Source organism: Sorex fumeus, unplaced genomic scaffold (assembly GCF_029834395.1).
Source record: "Sorex fumeus unplaced genomic scaffold, SorFum_2.1 ptg000063l, whole genome shotgun sequence".
NCBI classification, from domain to species: domain Eukaryota; kingdom Metazoa; phylum Chordata; class Mammalia; order Eulipotyphla; family Soricidae; genus Sorex; species Sorex fumeus.
In genome coordinates, this window is record NW_026606120.1 from 47,899,572 (window position 1) to 47,923,123 (window position 23,552).

The window sequence follows — 23,552 nt, forward strand, 5'->3', positions numbered from 1 at the left end:
TTTTTATGTAGTGATGAGGTGTTGGGATTAGAACTTCGGTCCTACAACATGAGGCATGCTTTGTACCGCTCACTGAGCTACGTCTCTGCCATGTCTTTCCTCTGTTTTTGAAATTAAAATGCTACTGTTAATCCTGACAGAAGTTCACAGTTCTTTTCTCTGCTGTTCAGCCCAACTGGATTTCTCTCTCAGCCAGATGAGCTTCACTCCCCTCAGTGTAGTCTTTCTGTTCCTGGCCTTGATGAGGGAACAAAAAATTAAGAAGAGATCTAGATGGATTTCATTCCTTTCTCTCAATCTCTTGAGCTCTGTGGTTTGTTGGCAGGGGGGAGTTGTTTATTTTTCAAACCAAGGGCTTCATACCTGCATGTGCTCTACCACTGCACTCTGCTTTTAAATTCTCCTCTCTTGAAAAATTCTGTAGGGATAACATTGCACTTCTTCTGCACAAACTTTATCATAAAAAGTAGGACAGCACAATAGATAGTGTTTCCGATCAGACCTTGGTTTAAATCCTTTCTCTAAGGATTGCTAGTTGTATAATTTTGGGCAAATAATTTACATTTCTGAACTCCTCAGTCTCTTTAGGAATGAAAAATAGTACCCACTTGATAGTAAGTACTGTCGCAAAGAATAAATAAAGTAATAAAAAGGGCTTAACTGTGGCCAGAGAGGTTAGTACAATAGGCAGGACACTTGCTTTGCTGGTGGCCATCCCTGGTTTAATCTGCAGCACCCATATAGTCCCCATGACCAGGAGTGGTCTCTGAGCTCAGAGCCAGCCAGGAGTAAGCAGTGAGTACTCCTGGGTGTACCTTTCACCCCCCCCCCAAAAAAAAGTGCTTAGCTTAGTGCCTGCCATACAGTAGACATCTGGTCAAGTTAGCTATTATATCATTTCCTCTAACTAGGAAAGACTTTCATTGTTGAACAAGTGATTTTTATGAAAGAAAAATAGTTCTGCAGTTGTGTTTTGATAAGGTCTCTGAGGCTCTTCAGTGTCACTCAGAATGATCTTGTGTCATTTTATTATCCAGGAGCTAGTTATTCTGTCTTTAGATCAAGAAAGAATGGTATGTACTTATCTCTTTTAATATCAGTTGAGTTGGATTTGTGTTTAGCAAAGGCTAACATATATTAATCAGATACAGATAATACAAGGAACTTACTAAAGAATTTCTGTTTCTGAGCCAGACTGTGGAGAAATCAAAAAATGCATGACACTTTTCTATATACATATTTTTTTTAATTTTCTAAGTTTTTTCTTGCTCTTTTCCTGGGTTTTATTCCCCGCTACTTTTCTAAATTTTTAGAGACTAGCTCTATCCATTGAATCTTTAGGCATCTATTTCAGAAAGATCACGATGATCATGACCATCCTATTATTCGCCAATTGCCTCGAGCAGGCCCCAGTAATGTCTCCTTCGACCTAGCCCTGAGATTTTTTAAAAGGTGCCACATTCAAGGCTCTTTTAGGGTTAGGAGAATGAGATCCATGATTGTTACTGGTATTTGGCATATTGGGTATGCCACAGGGAGTTTGCCAAACTCTGCCCTGTGGGCAGGTTACATTCGGTAACCTGCCAGTTTGTCCAAAGTAGGAATGAGATAATAAGATGTCACGCAGCCATATTGGCGGCCGGCGCTTCCAGGAGCTGTGTTTTATAGTCTCTAAGTCTTTGCCGTTGATGGGATTACACGGCACCAGGGGGGCAGTTGGTGGGTGTGACCCCTGCCTACTGGAAGATGAAGGATCTGGGTGGAGGATGCTCAGCCCCGATCCGAGCAGGCTTGGAGATCTCAGCCCCAGGACCCGCATGCCTTTGTTCCTCTGCCGGTACCTTCATGCATGTGGAGAGTGGTTTTAGCATGGTGGTGGCTGGTTCTGGAGGTCTTCAGCTGCCAGAGCCCTGGTCGGGGTGGGCAGGGAAACTCAACCCACTCCCCTCCAAGGGGCCCCGGCGAGGACAGCCAGGCGTGGGGGCAGGAGACTCTGCGCTGTTCTCTTCCGGGAACTGTGTTTTATAGTCTCTGAGTCTTGGCCGTTGATGGGATTACATGGCGCCAGAGGTCCAGTTGGTGGGTGTGATCCCTGCCTACTGGATTTTGGAGGATCTGGGTGGAGGATGCTCAGCCCCATCCGAGCAGGCTTGGAGATTATGTAATTATGTAATTATTGATCAGAAAGATCAATATTACATAAATGAATCTCTTGTTAACCAGCAGGATATACTCATCTTTCACTTGCATCTTTGAGCATGTGATCAAATTTAAATATAGTTTTATTCATATGAAAATGATACATTTAATTTTCAAGTTAAGGGTCAGACTGATTGTACAGGGGTTAAGATGCTTACCTTGTATGCAGCCTACCCGAATTCTACCTTCAAAACCAGATAGATTCCCCTGAGCAGAGTCAGGACTAAGCCCTGAACACAGCCAGGTGTGCTCCAAACTTCCAGCCTGCCCTACTGCCCCAAAGTTTTGTTTCAAGTTGAATTGGATTTACCTAAACTGGTGGTTTTGGGGATGGTTTGTTTCCTGTTTCCGTGATACTGTGATCAATCCCATCTTTGGTATAATTTATAAAGCTTTGACTTATTTGTAGTGCTGATAAGGAGTTTTTATTCCTTATTTATTTTATTCCAATGCTTTTTTCCCCTACACTGTTATATCTGCTCTACCTTTCAGCAGGAATTTTAATTTAAAGAAATTTCACAAAGGGTTGGAGTGCATGGCTTTGTAGATGAGAGCGCTGGATTTGGCCCCTGGCATGGTCATGTCTTCCAAGCAAGCACTGTACTAGGAGTAGCTACACCTAGAGGTATAGCAAATTTCTGGCTACATCTACTATGTATTTTAATGTATTGGGGGTTGTGATGATTAAAATAGAAAGACCTCTTTTTTCCAGGGCCAAAGGGTAAGATGCTTCCCTTAGGTAGCCAACCTGGATTCAGTCCCCAGCACTGCATATAGTCTACCGCGCATGGCCAGGAGTGATCACTGAGCACAGCTGGATATGACCCAACAAAACAAAACAAAACACCTTTTCCCTTATACCTTAAGTGAATTTAATTCCTTGTCTTTCTTTTCTTGGGGGGAAGGGAGAATTGGGATGCAGCAGGTGCTGGGTCCTACTCCTGGCTCTGTATTGGGGGGGAGGGCAATTCCTGGCAGTGCTTGAGGAACCATATGGCACTAGACATGGAACCCCCATGCAAGGCAAGCACCTTAATTCCTATACTGTCTCTCCAGCCCTCAACTTTCTTACAATCAGGAGGGGGCTTTGAGTTAACCAAAGGCTCCTCCCCGCTCCTTTAAGTATGAAAGCACTATATATAATTTACTCATTTATGTTTGGTTTTTGGACCACACCAATGATATTCTAGGGCTACTACTACTGACTTAGTACTTGGAGGTTACTCCCAACAGTACTCAGGGGACCACAGGGTGCCAGAAGCTAACCTGGGTTTTTACACATGCTTACATAACACACTAAGGAATACAGATGGGCTTTTAAAGTCTACAGTGTTTTCAACAGACCTCCAAAACCAGGAAGTTGGTTTTTTCACCTAGTATTACTCAAAGAGAAAACTGCCTCTGTCTCACAGAAGAAATGACTGAAGTAGACTTGGGTGTTGTTTTTCTTTTTAAAAAGAGCTTTTCAATAATATATACTTCAGGTTTTGTAAGTGTAGAGACCACTTTGCTGGAAACCATAGTACCCACTGCTGTAACTTTGCCTAATGATATATAGAATACTTGCCCTTGATTTTAAAGTATTTTCATTTAGCAAAGCAGACAGTTGCTGTGTTGGCAGAAGTGCGGATTTCATTTCCTGTCTGTGGTGTACCCAGCTCATCCTGTCACTCAGACATTTTGTTTTAGGTTGTTCCCGTAATGTGAGTGAAACAGAATGACCCACAGCAGGGTGACATGTGCATACCACAAATGTAACAAGAGAAAAAAACTTGTGCAACAGACCATAATGCTGTAAAGATGAAAACAAAACATAATAAAGGCAGTATCTCTGAACCAGCATGATTTTTTTTTCTTCTTTGTGGTACAAGGGATCAAACCCAGGACATGTGCTCTTCCACTACACCATATCCCCAGCCTCAACATACAAAACCACAACAACAAAAATTTAACTGTGAATTCTTATAATTGTTTTTATTTGTTTAAGAAGTCCTACCTCAAAACTTTATCAGTTTCATGCTACTTGATTAAAAAATCCACCCTTTAACAACATTATTTAGGGGGTTTCACTTAGCCTATTATTGATCATCAGATATTTGTATCTTATACTCCATTAATCTGCGACATATATTGAGTTCTTTGTTAGTTTTGGAGCCATACTTGGTAGTGCTTGGAGCTACTCCTGGTACAGTGCTTGCTTGGAAGACACGACCATTCCAGGGGCCAAACCCAGCGCTCTCATCTACAAAGCCATGCACTCCAACCCTTTGTGAAATTTCTTTAAATTAAAATTCCTGCTGCAAGGTAGAGCAGATATAACAGTATAGGGGGAAAAAAGCATTGGACTAATTCATACTATCAAATATCTTGTTGAACAGCTAATATGTGCTCCACACTATTTCCAGTGTTTGACAATATAGTGATAGCCAGTTGATATTAATAATTTAAGTATTCTCCATTTTCTGTGGCTGTCAATAATTGTATTTTGAATAGCCTCAATCCTAAGTAATAATTCCCCATTACTGTTGAGCTAGTTGTCTTTTCTCTGATGGGTCATGTTAACTTGGAGGGCAAACTCTTGTGGATCAAACAGACTTCCAGTGTGTTAGTACTTTTCAGTTCATGTGAGAATGGGAGTAAATCTTTTACTTACTATTATTTATTTTATTTTGTATGTGTGTATTTTAAACAGATTTTTTTCTGGACACTTTGAGTCTATCATTATTTTTGGTTTATTGGAGGGTTGAGCCACATCCTACAGTGTTCAGAGTCTTTTCTTCCTCTGTACTCAGGAGTAACCCTTGACTGTGCTTAGGGAAGCAACTGTATGTGGGGCCCAGAATTCAAACCAGAGCTGCAGCGTCCACAGCCATGGATCTGTTATTAGTAACTACAGTTTGCATTTGATTAAAACACTGCTGAAATACCATTTTTATAATCATGGATTTAATAATAATAACTAATTAATAAGGGTTTACTATATGCACATACCACCCTGATAAGCTGTATTTTTTTTTAATCATTGCTGTTTTGGATCACACCCAATGCAGTGCTCAGGGACCAGATAGTGCTATGGTTTAGTCCCTGGACTTCTGCATACAATGCATGAGTTCCAGCCCTTTGTGACATCTCCTGATCCCTAATAATCTCTTTTCTTATTAACTTCTCACTATAACCTCATTTTATTAGTCCTGTGTTATTTAGGCCCATCCCTAATTGCCCAAGTAAGACATAGCAGAGCCAGGACCTGGGAGATGACTCAGAGGGCTGGAGCACAAACTTTGCATGTGGGAGACCTGGGTTTGAACTGTGTGGTCAAACTGTATAGTTCCCCTGAGCATCAAGTTGGGTGTAACCCTCCAGCCTCAGCAGTGCCCAGTGAAATTAACCAACCCCATCCCCCCCCCCACACACACACAATCCAAAAAACAAAGTAAATAAGAAATAAAATGATTTTTTTTTAAAAAAGGAGTTAGATTCCAATCCAGGCAATCAGGTTCCAGAGCCCTAACTCTTCTCTACCTGCTGATGCCACATAATGTTTATACATTTAAAGTTTTGTTTCAGAAAAACTGTGTGGAGTATATAATACAATGAAAAATCAGAATTACTTATTTTTTCCTTTGGTTTTGAGCCATACCTTAGGTCTTAGGGCCTACTCCTGGCTCTGTGCTTGAGGATTGTTCTTGATGGTTCTAGGATACTATGCAGTGCTAGGGATCAAACCGAGTCCTCCCGCATGCAAAGTTTGTGCTCCAGTCCTTTAAGCCATTTCCCTGGCCCTGGCTCTAATACTGCTTACTAAAGTGCATAAGGAAGGGGTACAGAACTAATAAAATGAGATTGCTATGAGAAGTTAATTAGAATATAGATTATTAGAGGACAGAAGATGGCTCAAAGGACTGGAGCTCGTGCTTTATATACAGGAGCCTGGGTGTTGGAGCTTGGCCTCAGAATCACTTTCAATTTTACTTTATCCCATGAAGTTGGGTCTTTAGAATAGGGAGGAGAGTTTGGGCAAGGTAGTTCTTGAGTTCTTTCTCTGTTTCCTTCCTCAAATAACATTATTTCTTTTGCTTTTTCTTTGTAGCATCAGCGAGAGCTTTCTAACTGTCAAAGGTGCTGCCCTTTTTCTGCCACGGGGAAATGGCTCATCCACTCCAAGAATCAGCCATAGACGCAACAAGCATGCAGGTAAAGCTCTACATATACCATTCCTTTCAAACCATTTGTTTTATTCTGAAAAGCCCCCTGCTTCATCTTGTTTGTCCACCTGTTCTTAATAGTGCAAAAAAGCATTATATTCTGCTTTTTTTTTTTGGTTTTCTTTCACTGTCACAGATCATTCTGGGATAACCAGCTTTATGCTTCTCTTCTAATGGCAAACTTTGTTTATGTCCTTTTGGGAGGAAAAAAATAAGATTCAACTTGAGGGGTATAATTGTAGAAATCCTGATCAATGCCACATGGAAAGTGGTAGTTGTCACAGACTTACTGTTTGATAATATGTTGTTACCTACAGGAGTAGCAGAAATTAGAGTTATTTGAAAACAGCAAAGACAGTCATAAACTTTGAATATGTAGGTCAGGGGTGAAAGCCAGAAATGCACATCCCTTTGAATAAAAAGTTCTAGCTTTAGTCTAGAGAGTCTTAGCAGTTTTAATGGCTATCCTTTTTTGTGCCACAGCTTAAACCCCAAGGCTCATAACACCCATACATGCACCCTACCACAGTCTAGCTCTGACTTTTTGTTTGTTTTTTGTTTTGGGTCACACCCAGCTGTGGTAGTGGCTTACTCCTGGCTCTGTGCTCAGGGATCACTCCTAGTATGGCTCAGGGAACCATACACGATGCCGGGGATTGAACTGAGGTCAGTTGTGTGCCCTCATCAGTGTACTGTTGCTCAGCTCCACAGTTCTGAGTCTCGTGAGGGCCTTCGACTAGTTACAAATTTAGCAGTTCATAATTATAATTCATTTCATTGAGCAAAAATACCAAACTCATGAGCATTTTTAGTTATTTACTTGGGAGGGAGCACATCATTGGTACATTGGGGGCTACTCCTCACTCTGTGCTCAAGTACAGCCAGAAGTGCTCTGGTGACTGCAGTACTGGGATTTAAATCAGGGTCAGCCGCAGGCAAGGCAAATGCCTTAACTCAAGTATTATCTCATAGCACCACCACACCCTCACACACACCCCTCCCCCCCATGAAAATTTTTAAAAAGCAAAGGGAAGAGACACTTGAAAATTAACTTGATTCTACATTCTAAAATTTCCTCTTCAAGACTCCCTAAAAGGGGGGTGAGGAGGGAAAACGCTTCTCCGAAAACAGTAAGCAGACCCAGTTCAACTTTGTATTTCTGGTGTGGGATTAGTCACTTAGAATAAAAAGAAAATATTGGTTTAAATCCAGCTTCTTTGACTAAGATGCTAGGCAAATTGTTCTGTGGCATGTGACAGTAAGAGAGGTCACTGGGGCGGGGGTGGGGGTGCGATGGTGTTGGGTTGGTTTGGTTTTGGGCCACAGTTGGTGATTACTTTTTCAGTGGCAAGAAATAGTAAGAGAGGTCAGTGGGTTTTTTTCTTTTGGTTTTGTTTTGATTTCTTTTTTGAGCCACACCCAGGAGTGTGAGGTTACTCCCGGCTCTGCACTCAGGAGTCACTCCTGATGGTACTCAGGGGACCATATGGGATGCTGGGGGTTGAATCTGGGTCCAGCGTGTGCAGAGCAAGCAGTTTACCCACTACACTATCTCTCTGGCTCCTAGAGGTCAGTGACTTTTAAATGGCTTGTCCTTGTTGAACTTTAGTCTTGTGTGTGTGTCTGTGTCTGTGTGTCTGTGTGTTTATACTTGTTTTGGGCTCATATCCAGCAGTGCTCAGGGATCACACCTGATGGACTCAAGGGACACTGTGGGGTGCCAGAGAACAAACCTGGATGGCTACATGCAAGTTCCACCTGCTGTAGTATCTTTCAGGACTCTGACCTTTTTAAGTTACATTCTCACACTTACCTGCCGCCAGGTTTTTTGATTTTGTTCATTTAGCTCTTCCCATGCTAAAAGAAAAACAGATTTTAACACAAATTGAATGGGCTTGATTTGTGACCCAGACTAGACAGATGAAGTAGTGTGTTAGTATAGATGCAGCACACAGAGCCACACACACAGCTCACAAAGCTTCACTTAAGCTGGAGCTGCCTTGGCTGAGCTCACAGTAACTGAAAGATGATGGCAGAATTGAGAGCTTGCCAAGTCTCGTTGTACTTTCTTATACGTGATCTCTCTCCCCGCCCCCCCTCCCTTCCTCCTCTCTTCCCCTCTCTTTCTCTGTCCCTCTCTCTCCCTCCCCCTCTCCTTCCCTTCCTCTTCTCTCCCTCTCCCTCCTCCTCTCCTTCCCTCACTCCTCTCTGCCTCTCCCATCTTCCCTCTCTCCCTCTCCTTATCCCTTAACCTCTCACTCTTTATTTTGTTTTGTTTTCTTTTGTTTTGTTTTCTTTTGTTTTATTTCAGGATCACACCCAGCAGTGCTCAGGGCTTACTCCTGACTGCACTCAAGGATCACTCCTAGTGGTGCTCCAGGGATTGTATATGTGGTGCCCCGGATCAAATCCAGGTCATCAGCTGCATGCAAGGAAAGCGTCCTACCTACTGTGCTGTCTCTCTGGCTCCTTATACATATTTTTTAACTAGTTTATCAGAGCAGCATTTAAAATATCCAGATACATGAGATCATTCATGGCATTTCTTGGGGGACCATATGTGGTGTGGAGTGTGAAACCTAGGTTGGCTGCATGTAAGGCAAGCACCTTACCCCCTTGTGCTAGCTTTCTGCCCTCTAGAGTATTTTTTAGTGAAATTGTATATATTCTTTGTGTAAATTATCATGTCATTTGCAAATAGGGATAGTTTTACTTCTCTTCCAGTTCCACAGGAATTTAGTTGGATTTCCTTTCTTTTCTCTTCTTTCTGCCATACCCAGCTGTGCTCAGGGTTTTCTCCTGGTCCTGCACTCAGGGATCGCTCCCGACAGACTCAGGGGTGCAGTGTATCAAACCTGGTCTGCTGCATGTAAGGCAAATGCCCTACTCGATTTACTTTTTTTCTAGTACCTCACATCTTTTTCTGTTTGGTTTTGGAAATTGAACCCAGTGCTTCACACATACAAGGAAAATGCTGTTATTGAGTTAAATCCCCAGAGCTTCATCATTTCCTTGCCTAAGTGCTCTGGCTAAGACCTCCAAAACTACGTTGAACAGTACAGAAGAGAATGGTCACCAGTGACCTAAGCAGAAAGCCAAATATAGTACCCAAGCACTGCCTGTATCTGATGTTGTAAGCAATGAATAAAATAAAATAAGCAAAATTAAATAGACATATACATGTATATATACATATATGTGTATATATAGCACTTATGTATGTATGTTTATATTCCTTAGCATTCAGTGTTCTCATTTGTGTCTTTGGTTGGTTGCTTGCTTTGGGACCACACCATGCAAAATTCAGTGACTACTCCCAGCTCTGTGCTCCAGGCCTCCTACATGCAAAGCGTGTCCTCTGCCCATTGAGCTCTCTCTCCAGCCCTGTTCTCATTTTAATATCAGTCACTAATATGGAAATCAAAGCTGTTGACATTCTAGGGGTAATGTAAAAATCTTCTTGGGGAAAGTGCAACACAGGTTTACAATTGCAAACATAGGAATGGCAAAACGGTTGGTCTTTTTAAAACTACTAGTTAATCCTAACACTGTATACCACACACCCTATTTTCAAGATTCTACCTGCATTTGCTACCTTTAATTGTGACCTTCAATTGGCACCTTCAGTGGACCTGAAAACATAGCCAATGCCACCTCTGCCCATCATACCTTACTATTGCTGTCATCAACATCCTCCATAGTATAGAACTGAATTGGTTTTGTAAACATAAACATAAAATTGATGCACCTCCATAGGACAAATGCAAAACAAATATAGTATAGATTAAAAGTGAATATAGGAGCTGGAGAGATAGCTGGAGAGGGTAGGGCATTTGCTTTGCACGCGGCCGACCTGGGTTCGATTCCCAGCATCTCTTATGGTGCCCTGAGCACCGCCAGGAGTCACTCCTGAGTGCAGAGCCAGGAGTAACCCTGTGCATCGCCAGTTGTGACCCAAAAAAGCAAAAAATAAAAATAAAAAAAGTGAATGTATGGGGGGGCTGGAGCGATAGCACAGCGGTAGGGCGTTTGCCTTGCACACAGCCAACATGGCCAACCCGAGTTCGATTCCTCCGCCCCTCTCGGAGAGCCCGGCAAGCTACCGAGAGTATTCGATATGCCAAACACAGTAACAACAAAGTCTCCAATGGAGACGTTACTGGGCCCGCTCGAGCAAATCGATGAACAACGGGAGGACCGTGACCGTGAATGTATGGGAATGAAGTCTGTTGCTCTGTCTTTTCATTTACCAAAAATTCAAGGGTCCAGGTAATCATACAGCAGTTAGGGCACATGCCTAGCAAAACCTCAATGCTTAGAGACCCCTGAACATCATCAGGTATGGTCCCGAAGTACCTCAACACTGCATGGGTGGCCTGTGTAACTCCAGTGCTGCAGGACTCAAGTAGCATTGCCTCTTCATGCCCTTGCATTGAATTGACTGCCCAGTAGACTGAGAATTGCCAGTGAGTCCACAGATCTCCTGATCATCCTTTGGAAGAGCCCACCCCCGAAAAAAATGTAATAATAATTAATAGATAATAATACCAACTCATTCACTTAATTTCTGTGTGTACTTAAAGAGGAACCAGAGAGGGAGTACAGCAGGAAGGGCACTGACCCATATTTGACCCCCAACACCACATATCATCCCCTGAGACCTGCCAGAAATAAGACTTGAGTAAGCCAGGCGTAGCAAAAAACTTTTTAAAAAAAAGTTCTTCAGTGAACTAGAACTTTCTTTTATATGTATCATTAAACAGAAGCGATAGCACAGCGGGTAGGGCGTCTGCCTTGCACGCAGCCAACATGGCCGACCCGAGTTCGATTCCTCCGCCCCTCTCGGAGAGCCTGGCAAGCTGCCGAGAGTATTCAATATGCCAGACACAGTAACAAAGTCTCCAATGGAGATGTTACTGGGCCCGCTCGAGCAAATCGATGATCAACGGGAGGGCCTTTACTTACTTTTTACTTTACATTAAACAGAAAAAAAGAAAAAAGAAAACCTTGTGTTGATATTGCAATTGAGAATAATTATCTTTTACTTTGTAAATTTCACCAGGTGATCTCCAACAGCATCTCCAAGCAATGTTCATATTACTTCGCCCAGAAGACAACATCAGATTGGTAAGTTAGTGGAATGATTACAAATCTTTTGTTTGTTTGGGTTTTTAATTTTTGGACCACACCTAGAGATTCTCGGGGGCTACTAAGCTTGGGGGAGACTGAGGTACCAGGAATCAAAACTGAGACTCCTGCATGTAAAGCATGTGGTTCAGCCTGGAGCATCACTTTTTCTCAGAAGACTATCTAACGTAATTCACTCTAAGCGATGTTTTTTTTTTTATGCCCTAATGTAATACTGAAACAATTGGAATAGAAAAAAATGACATGTCCCTATTATCAAAGAACTCAGATAGTAATTGGTGATAACTAACGTGAAATGATTTGACAGTTCAACATTGTTGATAAGCAGCAGTGAATATTATTAACTGTGACCATACATGGAGCTCAGAAAAAAGAAAAAGGCTTCGGGACTTGACATAGTTGAGGAAGGTTTTAGTTAACAGTAGAATTTGAGCTGAATCTTGAAAGATGTTGTGACTTAGATTGGCAGGAAGAAGTCAGCCATTTTGGATCACTTTAGGACAAAAAAAGATATACATAAGCCATGTATATATACTGGTCTCAGAGTCAGGAGACTCAGTCATAGGTTTTTATTAACCATGTCATGTTAAACAAGATGCTTACCTGTATCTAACCATTTCCTCGTCACATTTCAAATGCTTATAGTTGAAAGGATCTGATGGACATGAAAAAGCAGATTCTGGGCTGGAGTATTAGTACAGTGGGTGGGGTATTTGCCTTGGCTGTGACTGAGCCATGTTCATTCCCGAGCACCCCATTCAGTCCCCTGAGCCCTGACATAAGTTACCCTCAGTGTAGAGTCAGGAGTGAACCCTGAGTACCACCAGGTGTAGCACAAAAAGCAATAACAACAAAAAATCTAGACTTGGGGCTTGTCTTTTAAAAGAAAAATTCTAAAGACCAGAGAAACAGTTTTGAAAGGCACCTGCTTTGCATACAGGAGGCTCATTTGATTCCCAGCATTACATAGTCCTCCAAGAACCATCAGAAATGACCCCTAATGGGCTGGAGCAATAGCACAGTGGGTAGGGCATTTGCCTTGCACGTGGCCAACCCAGGTTCTATTCCCAGCATCCCATATGGCCCCCTGAGCACTGCCAGGGGTAATTCCTGAGTACAGAGCCAGGAGTAACCCCTGTGCATCGCCGGATGTGACCCAAAAAGCAAAAAACAAAACAAAACAGAAATGACCCCTAAAGCACTAAGTCAGGAATGGCCCTTTAGCACTGCCAGATGGAGCTCCAAAACCAAAAGTAATTATAATAATAAAATACAAATTTTAAATACTCAGAATCTTTCTTACAAGGCAAAGCTTCACTAGATTTGGGAAGAGGAGAGACTTCAGTATTGCCTGGGTTTTCAACTTGCCATAATCTCCACATGTCCTAATGTCTCCTGGACACTAAAGCCACGTTTCATCATTTATCATCACTCTTTCATTATCGATTATCTTGTAGTAGAACTTCAGTTCCTATCAATTTAAAATAGGCCTACATCTCTTATTTACATTTGTCTGACGTACTGAAATGCCCAGAAGGAATACCTCTGCCTCTTCTGAGAGTAGTAATGAAACATCTCAAAGGACCAAAGGCTCCTCAGAAAGTAATAGAACGGAGGAGAGAAGGCAGCCATCTTTAATCAGAACGGCCTGCTGGGAGTTAGGTCTGTGGTGGTATTAGCCCTTCTACATTAGAGAGGTCATTCCAATTTGGGTTTCAAGACACAGATTACCTGGAAAGGTTTTTATTGTTGGTTTTTCTTAGGGGGATTTGGGCCAAACCCACTAGTGCTGAGGGGTCTATTCCTGCTTCTATGCTCAAGGGGACCATATATGGTGTTGGGATTCGAACCTGAATCAGCAGGGTACAAGGCAAGCACCTAATCCTCATACTATCTCTGCAGTCCCCTCTCCCCATTTTTACATGGTCATAAGTAATGTTTTTTGGTTTTGTTTTGGAGCCACACCCAGTGGTGCTCAGGGAACCATATGTAGTGCTGGGGATTCAAACTGAAGTCTGAATACACGGCAAGATCGTAAGCCCTATTATAGCTCTCCAGCCCCTTATAATTATTTGTTTTGTTTTGTTTTGTTTTTTGAGCCACACCCTGCGGCACAGAGGAGTCACTCCTGGCAGTGCACAGGGGACCATATGGGATGGCAGGGGTCAAGCTCAGGTCGCCACATGGAAGGCAAGCTCCCTACCCACGGTACTATCACTCCAGCTCCTGTTTTGTTTGGGGGACACATGGTGCTCATGGGCTCATGGCTTATTCCTGACCATGCTTAGGGGACCATAAACAGTGCCAGGTATTTAAACTGAGGTCTGTCACCTACAAGACGAGACCCTGTACTATTTCTTCAGCCCTTCATAATTATTTTATACCCTAATCCAGAAGTGTGTTAGACTTAATGTAAAATTTATCTGTGTTCATTATTTAATAGGTAAAGGCCCTCCCGTTGATCGTCGATTTGCTCGAGCGGGCCCAGTAACGTCTCCATTGGAGACTTTGTTGTTACTGTGTCTGGCATATCGAATACTCTCGGTAGCTTGCCGGGCTCTCCGAGAGGGGCGGAGGAATCGAACTCGGGTCGGCCATGTTGGCCGCTTGTAAGGCGGACGCCCTACCCGCTGTGCTATCGCTCAGGGCTGGAGCGATAGGGCTGGAGCGATAGTACAGCGGTAGGGCGTCCGCCTTACAAGCGGCCAACATGGCCGACCCGAGTTCGATTCCTCCGCCCCTCTCGGAGAGCCCGGCAAGCTACCGAGAGTATTCGATATGCCAGACACAGTAACAACAAAGTCTCCAATGGAGACGTTACTGGGCCCGCTCGAGCAAATCGACGATCAACAGGAGGGCCTTTACCTTTACCTCTTTACCATTATTTAATAGCAATAGTGCTTGTTTTTGTTTGTTTTTTTTTGGGGGGGGCCTACATTGCAAGGCCCCCCCACCAAAACTCAGGACCTCACACACACCTACCACTGAGCTCTTTGACCTCTGTTCATATTTGTTGATTTCCTTCTATCTGAAACACTTTATAAATTGACAAATGGGAGCATAGTTTTTTATTGCTGTGTATTATTTTGATTCTCTCTCTACCTCCCTCCCCTTTCCCCTCCCCCTCTCTCCAACCCCCTCAAGCCCACAATGCTGGGAGACTGTACTATGCCAGGGATGGAACGATGGAACCCAGGGTTCCACATGCCAAAGCCATTTGAGCCATCTCCCTGTCCACATAATTTGCATTTTTTGTGATTTTCTAAGTGAAGCTGATACTTTTGTTCCAATATTATATATTTCAAACCATTCCTCTAAAATTGATAAAATGGTCAGTTGCAGATAATAGATGTCCAATAGTTATTTGTTGATAGTTTCTATAAATTGCATGCTTTGGTAGAGCTAAAACTGAGATCAGTCATCAGTTCTTTTATCCTTTTTACATTGATAATGTGCTGCAGTTTGGATTGCACATTTTAAATGTTAAAATGAGTTGGTAGGAGTTGGGCCTTTGGTGGTACTTGGGAGCTACTTAGGGATTTATGCTCTGGGGTGCCGCCAGCAGATAAAACAAAGGTTTTAACCTCTACTATCTCTCCAGCCCCAAATGTAAAAAATTCATTTTAACCACAGAAGACTAGTGAGAAGCTTTATTTATTTATTTATTTATTTAAATTTTTAGTGAGAAGCTTTAAAGAATAGTTTAGGAAGGCAGAATTGACAATTAGTTTGTTTTCTTTCCCTTGTAAAAGAGAATCTAGGATGCTTTGCAGTTTCAGCTGTTTTGCATTTGTAAAATACAAAGTCAGAAAATATAACTGTTGCTTCTGAATTAATTCAGAATTCAAATGACAAGCCATTTTACAGTTGTTTTGAATTGTTACAAACACATAGTCATTATGTTTCAGATTATTGAGTGAGTCATCTTGAAGAAAATAAGTGAATACATTGTATGACTTCGGACAAATTAGCACTTTTCTAACTGAAAAGAGCATTTGTAGATGCAAAGCAGAGCCTTTTGTTTTGAGTTAAATTTGGAATGCTAAGACTCTCATCCTGGGTCTTGTACATAAGGTTAAAAGTTTGATAGTCCACTGAAAGTCCTGTCTTTATAGTTTTAACAACCCAACGAGAGAGGCACCAAACCCTGCCTTTTGCTTTGAAAATAAGTCTAAATCAGTTTTTCCTCCACTCAAACTCTGCATTCCCAAAACAGTCACATTAATACTACTTAGAAAAACAGTAGCAAATAAAATGAAGAAAGTAGTTTTATAATACTCTAGTATAAAAATAGATATGTTTTTAAAAATAGACTAGGAAAGTAGGAACTTTCCTGATATTTAAAGTTTATGCTTTGTTGGGGGAGGGGGGTCTCCAAGACCCAATGATCAACCTGCAGGAGGCCATTTGGTACCAGGTATCAGAACATGTCCACCTGAACTGTGTCATACCCTGCCAATTCACTGGAGTTCTTGTTTTTTGGTTTTTGTTTTTTTCTCTCTCTCTCATTTTTTGGAGGGTATGTGGATTTGGTCCACACCCATCAGTGCTCTATGTTCAGTCTCCTGGCAGTACTCAGAGTACCATATGTTCAGGGGTCTGGCATATTAATCCCTGTGCAGCTATGCTCAGCGCTTACTCCTATCTCTGTGCTCAGGAATTATTTCTGGTAGTGATCAGAGGACCATGCCAGGGATCAAACCCAGGTCGACCATATGCAAGACAAATTTCCTACCTGCTGTTTTCTCTCTGCACACACACTGCACTGCACTGCGGAGGAATCAAACTCGGGTCGGCCATGTTGGCTTCGTGCAAGGCAAATGCCCTACCGCTGTGCTATCGCTCCAGCCCCTGCACACACACACTCCGCCTTAATGTTCTTAAACAGAGTTAAAGTGTTAATAAGGAGCAGGAGATATTTTTTAGTATTTCGCAGCTTTTTTTTAAATAGGTCTTTGTTATTGTTTTGTAGTACATTTTTCTAAAATGAATCTTATTTTCTGTGTATAAATAAATAATTAAATTTTATCCAGGGATAAAACTCAGAGAATGTGTTCTACAGCCAAGCTATATCCCAGGCCCTATCTTACGGGTTTGTTTGTAGTTCTTGTTTTGTTTTGTTTTTTTGGTTTGGTTTTTTTTTTTTTTTTTTTTTTGCTTTTTGGGTCACACCCGGCAATGCACAGGGGTTACTCCTGGCTCTGTGTTCAGGAATTACCCCTGGCGGTGCATCGAACCCGGGTCAGCCGCGTGCAAGGCAAACACCCTACCCGCTGTGCTATCACTCTAGCCCCTGTAGTTCTTGTTTTTAACAGACACTGCAGAAAAGTGTAAAAAAGCTGAAAAACAAGAACAGCAATAAAAACATTTTGATATTCTAAGAAAATCATTCATAGCAGTTTTCAACTTTTTTTTTTCCCCTTGCAGTGGTTACTCCTGGCTCTGTGCTTAGGCATCACTTGTGGTGGTGCTGGGAACCATGTGCGGTCCTGGGATCAAAGTGGGGTTAGCTTACAGATCTTACGTGAACACACATGAGTGTGTGTGTGTGTGTGTGTGTGTGTGTGTGTGAGAGAGAGAGAGAGAGAGAGAGAGAGAGAGAGAGAGAGAATTTAAAGCAGGCTGGGGAAATAACACAAAGGGCTAGTGAGTATGCAGGAGGGTCAGGTTCAATCCCCAACAAGTAAAACCTGGTTTCCTGAGCTCTGCTAGGAGTATCCCCCAAGCACTGCCCAGGATATCCCCCCCACCCCCCAAGGAAATTAATGTAGCTTTATAATCTGCTTTCTTCACACTTTTTCATGGCATCTTTTCACATCAGTAAATGAATGCTTCACTTTTAAGGAGGAACCACACCCAACCTGGGGTGGGGAAGGGGGAGGTCGTGCTTAGAATGCTTGGCCCTGCAGTGCGAAACTAACAGTTTGGTGCTGAGGCTATAAGGTGCCAGGGATTAAGCTCAGGGTCTCATGTATACACTTGAGCTATCTCCTTGGCTCAATAGAAGTCTTTAATGACTGTGTACAACATAATTCATCGGGGGGGGGGGGGGGTGGCGGGGAGGGTAATTTTAAAGAATTATGAGAATCAAATCCAAAGAGACTCGAGCTCTATTTCTTTTGAAGATTGAGTTCTTTGTTTATTCACATTGCATCCACTTTTTTGTTTTAGATATTAACTTTGCTTTGTTCTTTCGACTGGAATTCAATTATTTACATAATTTTGAGACCTTTGTCTTTGAAGCAGGGTGAACTGCCTGTTTAGGCTTTGGGACTTGATAATGAGGCTTCTCTGAGGATAACCATTACATGCAGGGCATGATGTTAGACTCTTGGTGAAAAGAAATGAAAGGCATAGGTGCAATATGAGCTTCTGGGGGAATGTGTCCCTGTGTCACATGATGATGTTTGCACATTTCCTGTTGCTACTGCAGTGTTCTGGGGTGGGGGCGGAGAGGAAGGATTGTCCATATTTGTGGTAAGGGGAATTATGAGCTCAGGGCCTTACATGTGCCATGTATGTGCACTTTATCAGACATGATACACATGTCATTGTTTTATTTCCCAGGCTTTTAGATTTAGCATTTAAATTAGTGACTGCAGGAAATGTTAAGACATTTTTTGGTAGATGGTCTTTGAGAGGTGGTTGGGTTCTTAGGTCTGAGAAATAAAATAGAGTCGGGAGATGACTTCTCAGACCTACTTCACCTAGGATTGTTGGATCCAGTCACCAGAAACTTGCAGTAGGTTTTCAAATAAAATCTAGAAATTGTTTTGCTTGAATAAATAGAATAAATTTTAATATTATCTTTTTTAATGAAGTCTTTAATCAGATGGATCTGAAACATTATCATATTCCAGTTATCTATTCCATGTGAATCATGGAGACTTTGCTGTCAGTTCTAATTCCAGAGTATTATCTCCAAACAGCCATTTTAAATTACATTTCTCCTTTGGCTTGATTAAATTAAGTTGGATGATTAGATTTTGTTCATCTTTGCCCCCAACAAAAGAAGATGAAATAAACCTCAGGATAAATAGAAGGATTTTTTTTATTTATGCTGTGACTCCTACAAATTTGGGTTTGTTTTTTTTTTTTAAGAAGGATTGGGCAAGCACCAAATAAAGGGTGTTGGGAGGATCCTCCCAGAATGGGAGATGCATGCTGAAAGTAGACTGTAGACCCAACATGATTGCCACTCAATGCCTCTTTTGCAGACCACAGCATCCAAAAGGAGAGAGAGAACAAGGGGGAATGCCCTGCCACAAAGGCAGGGTGGGATGGGGGAAATGGGGGGGTGGGAGGGATACTGGGATCAGTGGTAGTAGAGAATGGGCACTGGTGGAGGGATGGGATGGGTACTTGATCATTGTATAACTGAAACCCAAGCTCAAAAATTTGTATGTCTACAACTGTACCTCATGGTATTTCACTAATAAAAATTAAAAAAAAAAAAAAAGAAGAAGGGTTGGGCTATACCCAGTGGCACGTGCTCAGGGATTACTCCTGGCACTGTACTCAGGGCACCATATATAGTACCAGGGATCAAACCGGGACTGACCACAGGCAAGGCAAATGTCATTACCTCTGTACTATCTCTTCGACTCCCGACTTTTAGATGTTTTTCTTTTAATATCCTAACCTTTTAATATCTAGATCTTGAAGTTCAAAAGGAGCTTGAAGGCTTCAGTCCTTTCCTTGGCATTGCAGAATTTTTTCTATAAAAAAATTTCATCCTTGGGGCCAGAGAGATAGTACAGCCTTGTACATGGTCAACCCAGGTTCAGTTCCTAGGTCCCTCAAGTCCACCAGGAGTGATCCCTGAGCACTTTTGGCCTAGTTCTGCAGGAATTACCCCTGGCAATGCTCAGGGGACCATATGGAATGCTAGGGATTGAACCCGGGTCAGCCACATGCAAGGCAAACACCCTACCCCCTGTATTATTACTAAAAATAATTTTTTTTAATTTCATCCTATTCTAGGGGGAAGTAAGAAGAGGCCGAGGGGAGGTAATAGAGGGGCCAGGAGTCAAGGACCTTGGGTACATCTCAGTGGTGTAGTGGGGTATATAGCTATATATCTAGACCATGGAGTCAACAACCACTAAAAGCATGAGATTTAAACTACAACAATCAAACTTAAAAATATGCCTGTCAAAGAGGCAAGGCGGTGGGGGGTGGGGGGAGCTGGATCGATAGTATAGCAGATAGGACATTTGCCTTGCACATGGCCGACCCATGTTCAATCCCCAGCATCCCATATGGTCCCCTGAGCACCAACAGGAGTAATTCCTGAGTACAGAACCAGGAGTAACCCCTGTGCATCGCCGGTGTGACCCAAAAAAGCCAAAAAAAAAAAGGAGGCAAGTTTGGGGAGTTGGGTACCTGGGATACCCATTGGGGGAAGTTGATACTGGTGGCAGGATTGGTGCTGGAACGTTGTAGGCCTAAAACTGAACTATGAATAACTTTATAAATTACGGTATCTTAATTAAAATATACAATTTTTTTTCACCTTGGAACCACTTGCAGGCACCTAATCTATGTTTCATCTCCAGCACCACAGCATCCTCAGGCTCTAGCTTGAAGCATCTGGTCTGGTTGGCTCTCCAAAAGTGGCCCTGAGCATTGCTTGGGAAACCGACACACACATACACACACAAAAAAAAAAAAATTCCCATTTTTCTCATTGAGATGTAGGTATTTGGATTAGTATAACGATTCCTCTTGGCTCCCTGATTAAGGCTCCACTTCCAATTCTTGAGTAAGACTTTAGATATTACTAAAGATAGCATCTTGAGGTCTGTGTGTTTGATCTAAGATCAAAATTGAATGAATCTGAGGTATACCTATTATTCTAAGTCAGTGAAGCTGAAATTAGTATGAAATACTGGGGCCTTTCCCATTAAATTTGAGTCTTATGAGAAGATTCAGTGAAGCAAGGGAGAGCCATACGTTTGAAATTTTCTTGATATGATTAAACGCCTCACTTTTTTTTTCAGGACCTCATTTGTTAGAAAAAGCACTAATGTTTGCACTGAATAACTCAAAGAACTATTTGCTGCCCACCTGCTAACTTGACTACAAATGTGCCTGGAGGATAGTACTAGTGAAGGGCTCTTTATTTTTCTTTTTGTTTGTTGTTTTGTTGTTGTTGTTTTGTTTTGAGACCACACCCAGCAGTGTTCAGGGCTTATTCCTGGCTCTGCACTCAGGGATCGTGCCTGACAAAGCTTTGGGGTGCCAAGATCAAACCCAGGTAGATCATGTGAAAAGCCAATGCTTACCTGTTGTACTATTGTTCCAGCCCCTATTTTTTTTTTCCTTTTTATCAGCTACAGCTTATCCAGTCATTTGCCACTGCTGGTATAGAAGCTGTAGATAAAAGTGTCAGTCAGAAACATAGTTTAGTTGTTCCCGTGCTTTTTATACTTGGAAGAAATTCTCAGAGAATAAGAGAGCCTCTTACATATTCAGGATACTGAACAGTTACCTCCGAGCCAACTAAGGCAAGCTCTCTTTTAGATGTGTAATAAAATCTGAGATCATGTTTATAGTAAATCCTACTTTTCCTCTGCTGTGTTTCTGGTTATTGATCATTTTGTGGAGTTTTCTAGAATTGAACACTGCTGCCCCCACCACTTTGTGTATTACCTGTGATCCCATAGCTCTGTGAATACAATTTTCTCCTGGTCCCAGTTCACTGAGAATAAACCATTTACATTTAAACATTAATGTCTGGCAGCACTCAAAAGGAGAGAGATAACAAAAGGGAATACAGAGGTAGGGTTGGGTGGGAGGGATACTGGCAGTAGTGGTGGTGGGCACTGAATGGGCACTGGTGGAGGGATGGGTATTTGATCATTGTTTAACTGAAACCCAAGCACAAAAATTTGTAAGTCTACAATGTACCTCATGGTGTTTCACTAATAAAAATTTAAGGAAAACAAATAAATAAATAAATAAATAAACATTAGTGTCTGGGCCAGGGATGAGGATCAAGAGGTAGAATATATGCTGCTCGTGTTTGACACCCTGTGTTCAATCCCTGGTGTCTAATGCCTCCCCACTGCCCCTAGAAACAGCAGTTCTGAGTGTAGCTTCGGTGGTCTTTGAAGGGCTGGAAAGGTAGTCCAGTGGCTAAGGCCTTGCACATACCATACCCCAGTTCATCCCCAGCACCCCATATGGTCCCCTGAGTACCTCCAGATAAGACCCAAAAAGAAAACCAGTGATCCTTGAACATTGCTGGGTATGTCTCCTACAACAATAGTGATGGCATAAGTAAGCAAACAATTATCAGTTTCTCTTGGATTCTCCTAAGTGAATTTGGCTTAAAATGCTATATAGAGCATCCAATCAGCAGTACAACTCTTCATCTGCGTTGCTTGGGATCAGAATGGGGGATGTTACATTCTTGTATGAGCTTTTTGGAGTTCTTTTTGTTTGTTTTGTTTTAGGGTCACAGCTGGTAGTATTCCTGGCTCTGTGTTCAAGGATCACTCCTGACAGGGCTCTGGAGAACATATGGGGTGCTGGGGTCGACTGTGCAAGACAAACCCCCAGCCACTGTACTATCACGCCAAATCCTGGAGACAGACTTTAATATAGCCACCACTTCTGTTGTTCATGCTTCCCTAACATAGGCAGAGGCCTTGGAAGTTCCTTCTCAACTTCTGAATGGGCCCTTTATGCTATGAAACTTCTTTGTCTCTTTGCCTCTTCATTTTTGGAACAGTGGCATAGCTTAGGGGAAGGGGATCCCAAGAAGAACGCTGGAAGAATGCCAGATAAAAAATCTCTGTCCAATTTCTGACAAATGTCTTGAACAGGTTGATGGAATTGGAATTATGTTTCTCTTCTGAGATAAGGAATGGGGTGGGGTATTTTATACAAAGGAAATTGCCTCCAGTGCACATTTTCCTGGCTTTTTGTTAACAGATAAAAAGAAGAGTAGACTAAACTGTATACTACATGAGGACAAGAACCCTATCTCTCTTCCCACACTGGGTTCTTAGCACTTGTGCTCTGCTTATTTATAAAATAGATGACAATAAATATCTCCATGATGGTTGAGTGGAAGCCATTTTACTTTAAGAAAATTTTCAAGCATATGTCAAAAAATATATCCTCGTGGCCTGGTAAGATGGCTCAGAGGGCTGAAACATGTGTTTTGCCTCCCTGACACCTATCGGCAATCCCCCAAGTACCACTGGGAATGGTTCCCAAACATGCCATGGAGGTGGAACCATGCCCCCTCCTCCACTGCCTCCCTAAAGAAAATATATCCTCATTTACTCATTACCAGACTCTAATAACCAACATTGGTTTTGCCAGATTTCTTTGCCCCCTTCTTTTTTCTATCTTTATTAGAATCTTTTCTTTTTTTTTTCTTTTTTTTTTTTTTTACGGAGGAAAGTTTTAAATCTCCCCTAGCAGCACTCACAGGGCTACTCCTGACTTAGTGCTTCAGAGTTACTCCGAGTGGTGCTCAGGTGACTGTGGTTCCAGAGATTGAACACAAGCCTCCTTGTGTGCAAAGCATGCACTCCAGGTTGTTATGCTGTCTCTCACTTTCTGGCCCTGAAACTTTTCCCCTTTTTGCCAGGATGTGGGTTTGGGGCCATACTGTGCACTCTGTCTCCAGCCCCTAGAACTTTTCCTTAAACTTTATTAAAGTATGGTAGACATGAAGAAAAATTACAGGATCCAGAGAGTAGTACTGGAGATGAGGTGCTTACAACTTGTACGTAGTTAATACATAAAACTTTAATTAAGTAGCACTGTAGCACAGTAGCACTGTCCTCCCATTGTTCATCGATTTGCTGGAGCAGGCACCAGTAATGTCTCACAGCAAATTGTGAGACTTGTTACTGTTTTTGGCATATCAGATACGTCACAGGTAGCTTGCCAGACTTTGCCATGTGGGCAAGATTAAGTATGTAACCATAAAAGCCATGCCACGAACATATCCATTATCTCCAAAAGTTTCCTCCAGCC

General features: G+C 42.2%; 1 protein-coding gene across 1 annotated transcript in view; it reads left to right on the forward strand.

The window, feature by feature from the left end:
- SSH2 (slingshot protein phosphatase 2) overlaps positions 1-23,552 on the forward strand; it is a 265,785-nt gene that overhangs the window by 178,225 nt on the left and 64,008 nt on the right. The window contains exons 3-4 of the mRNA XM_056126678.1: positions 6,290-6,393; positions 11,467-11,531. Of these exons, the coding sequence (XP_055982653.1) occupies positions 6,290-6,393; positions 11,467-11,531 (169 nt within the window). The remainder of the gene's footprint in view (positions 1-6,289; positions 6,394-11,466; positions 11,532-23,552) is intronic.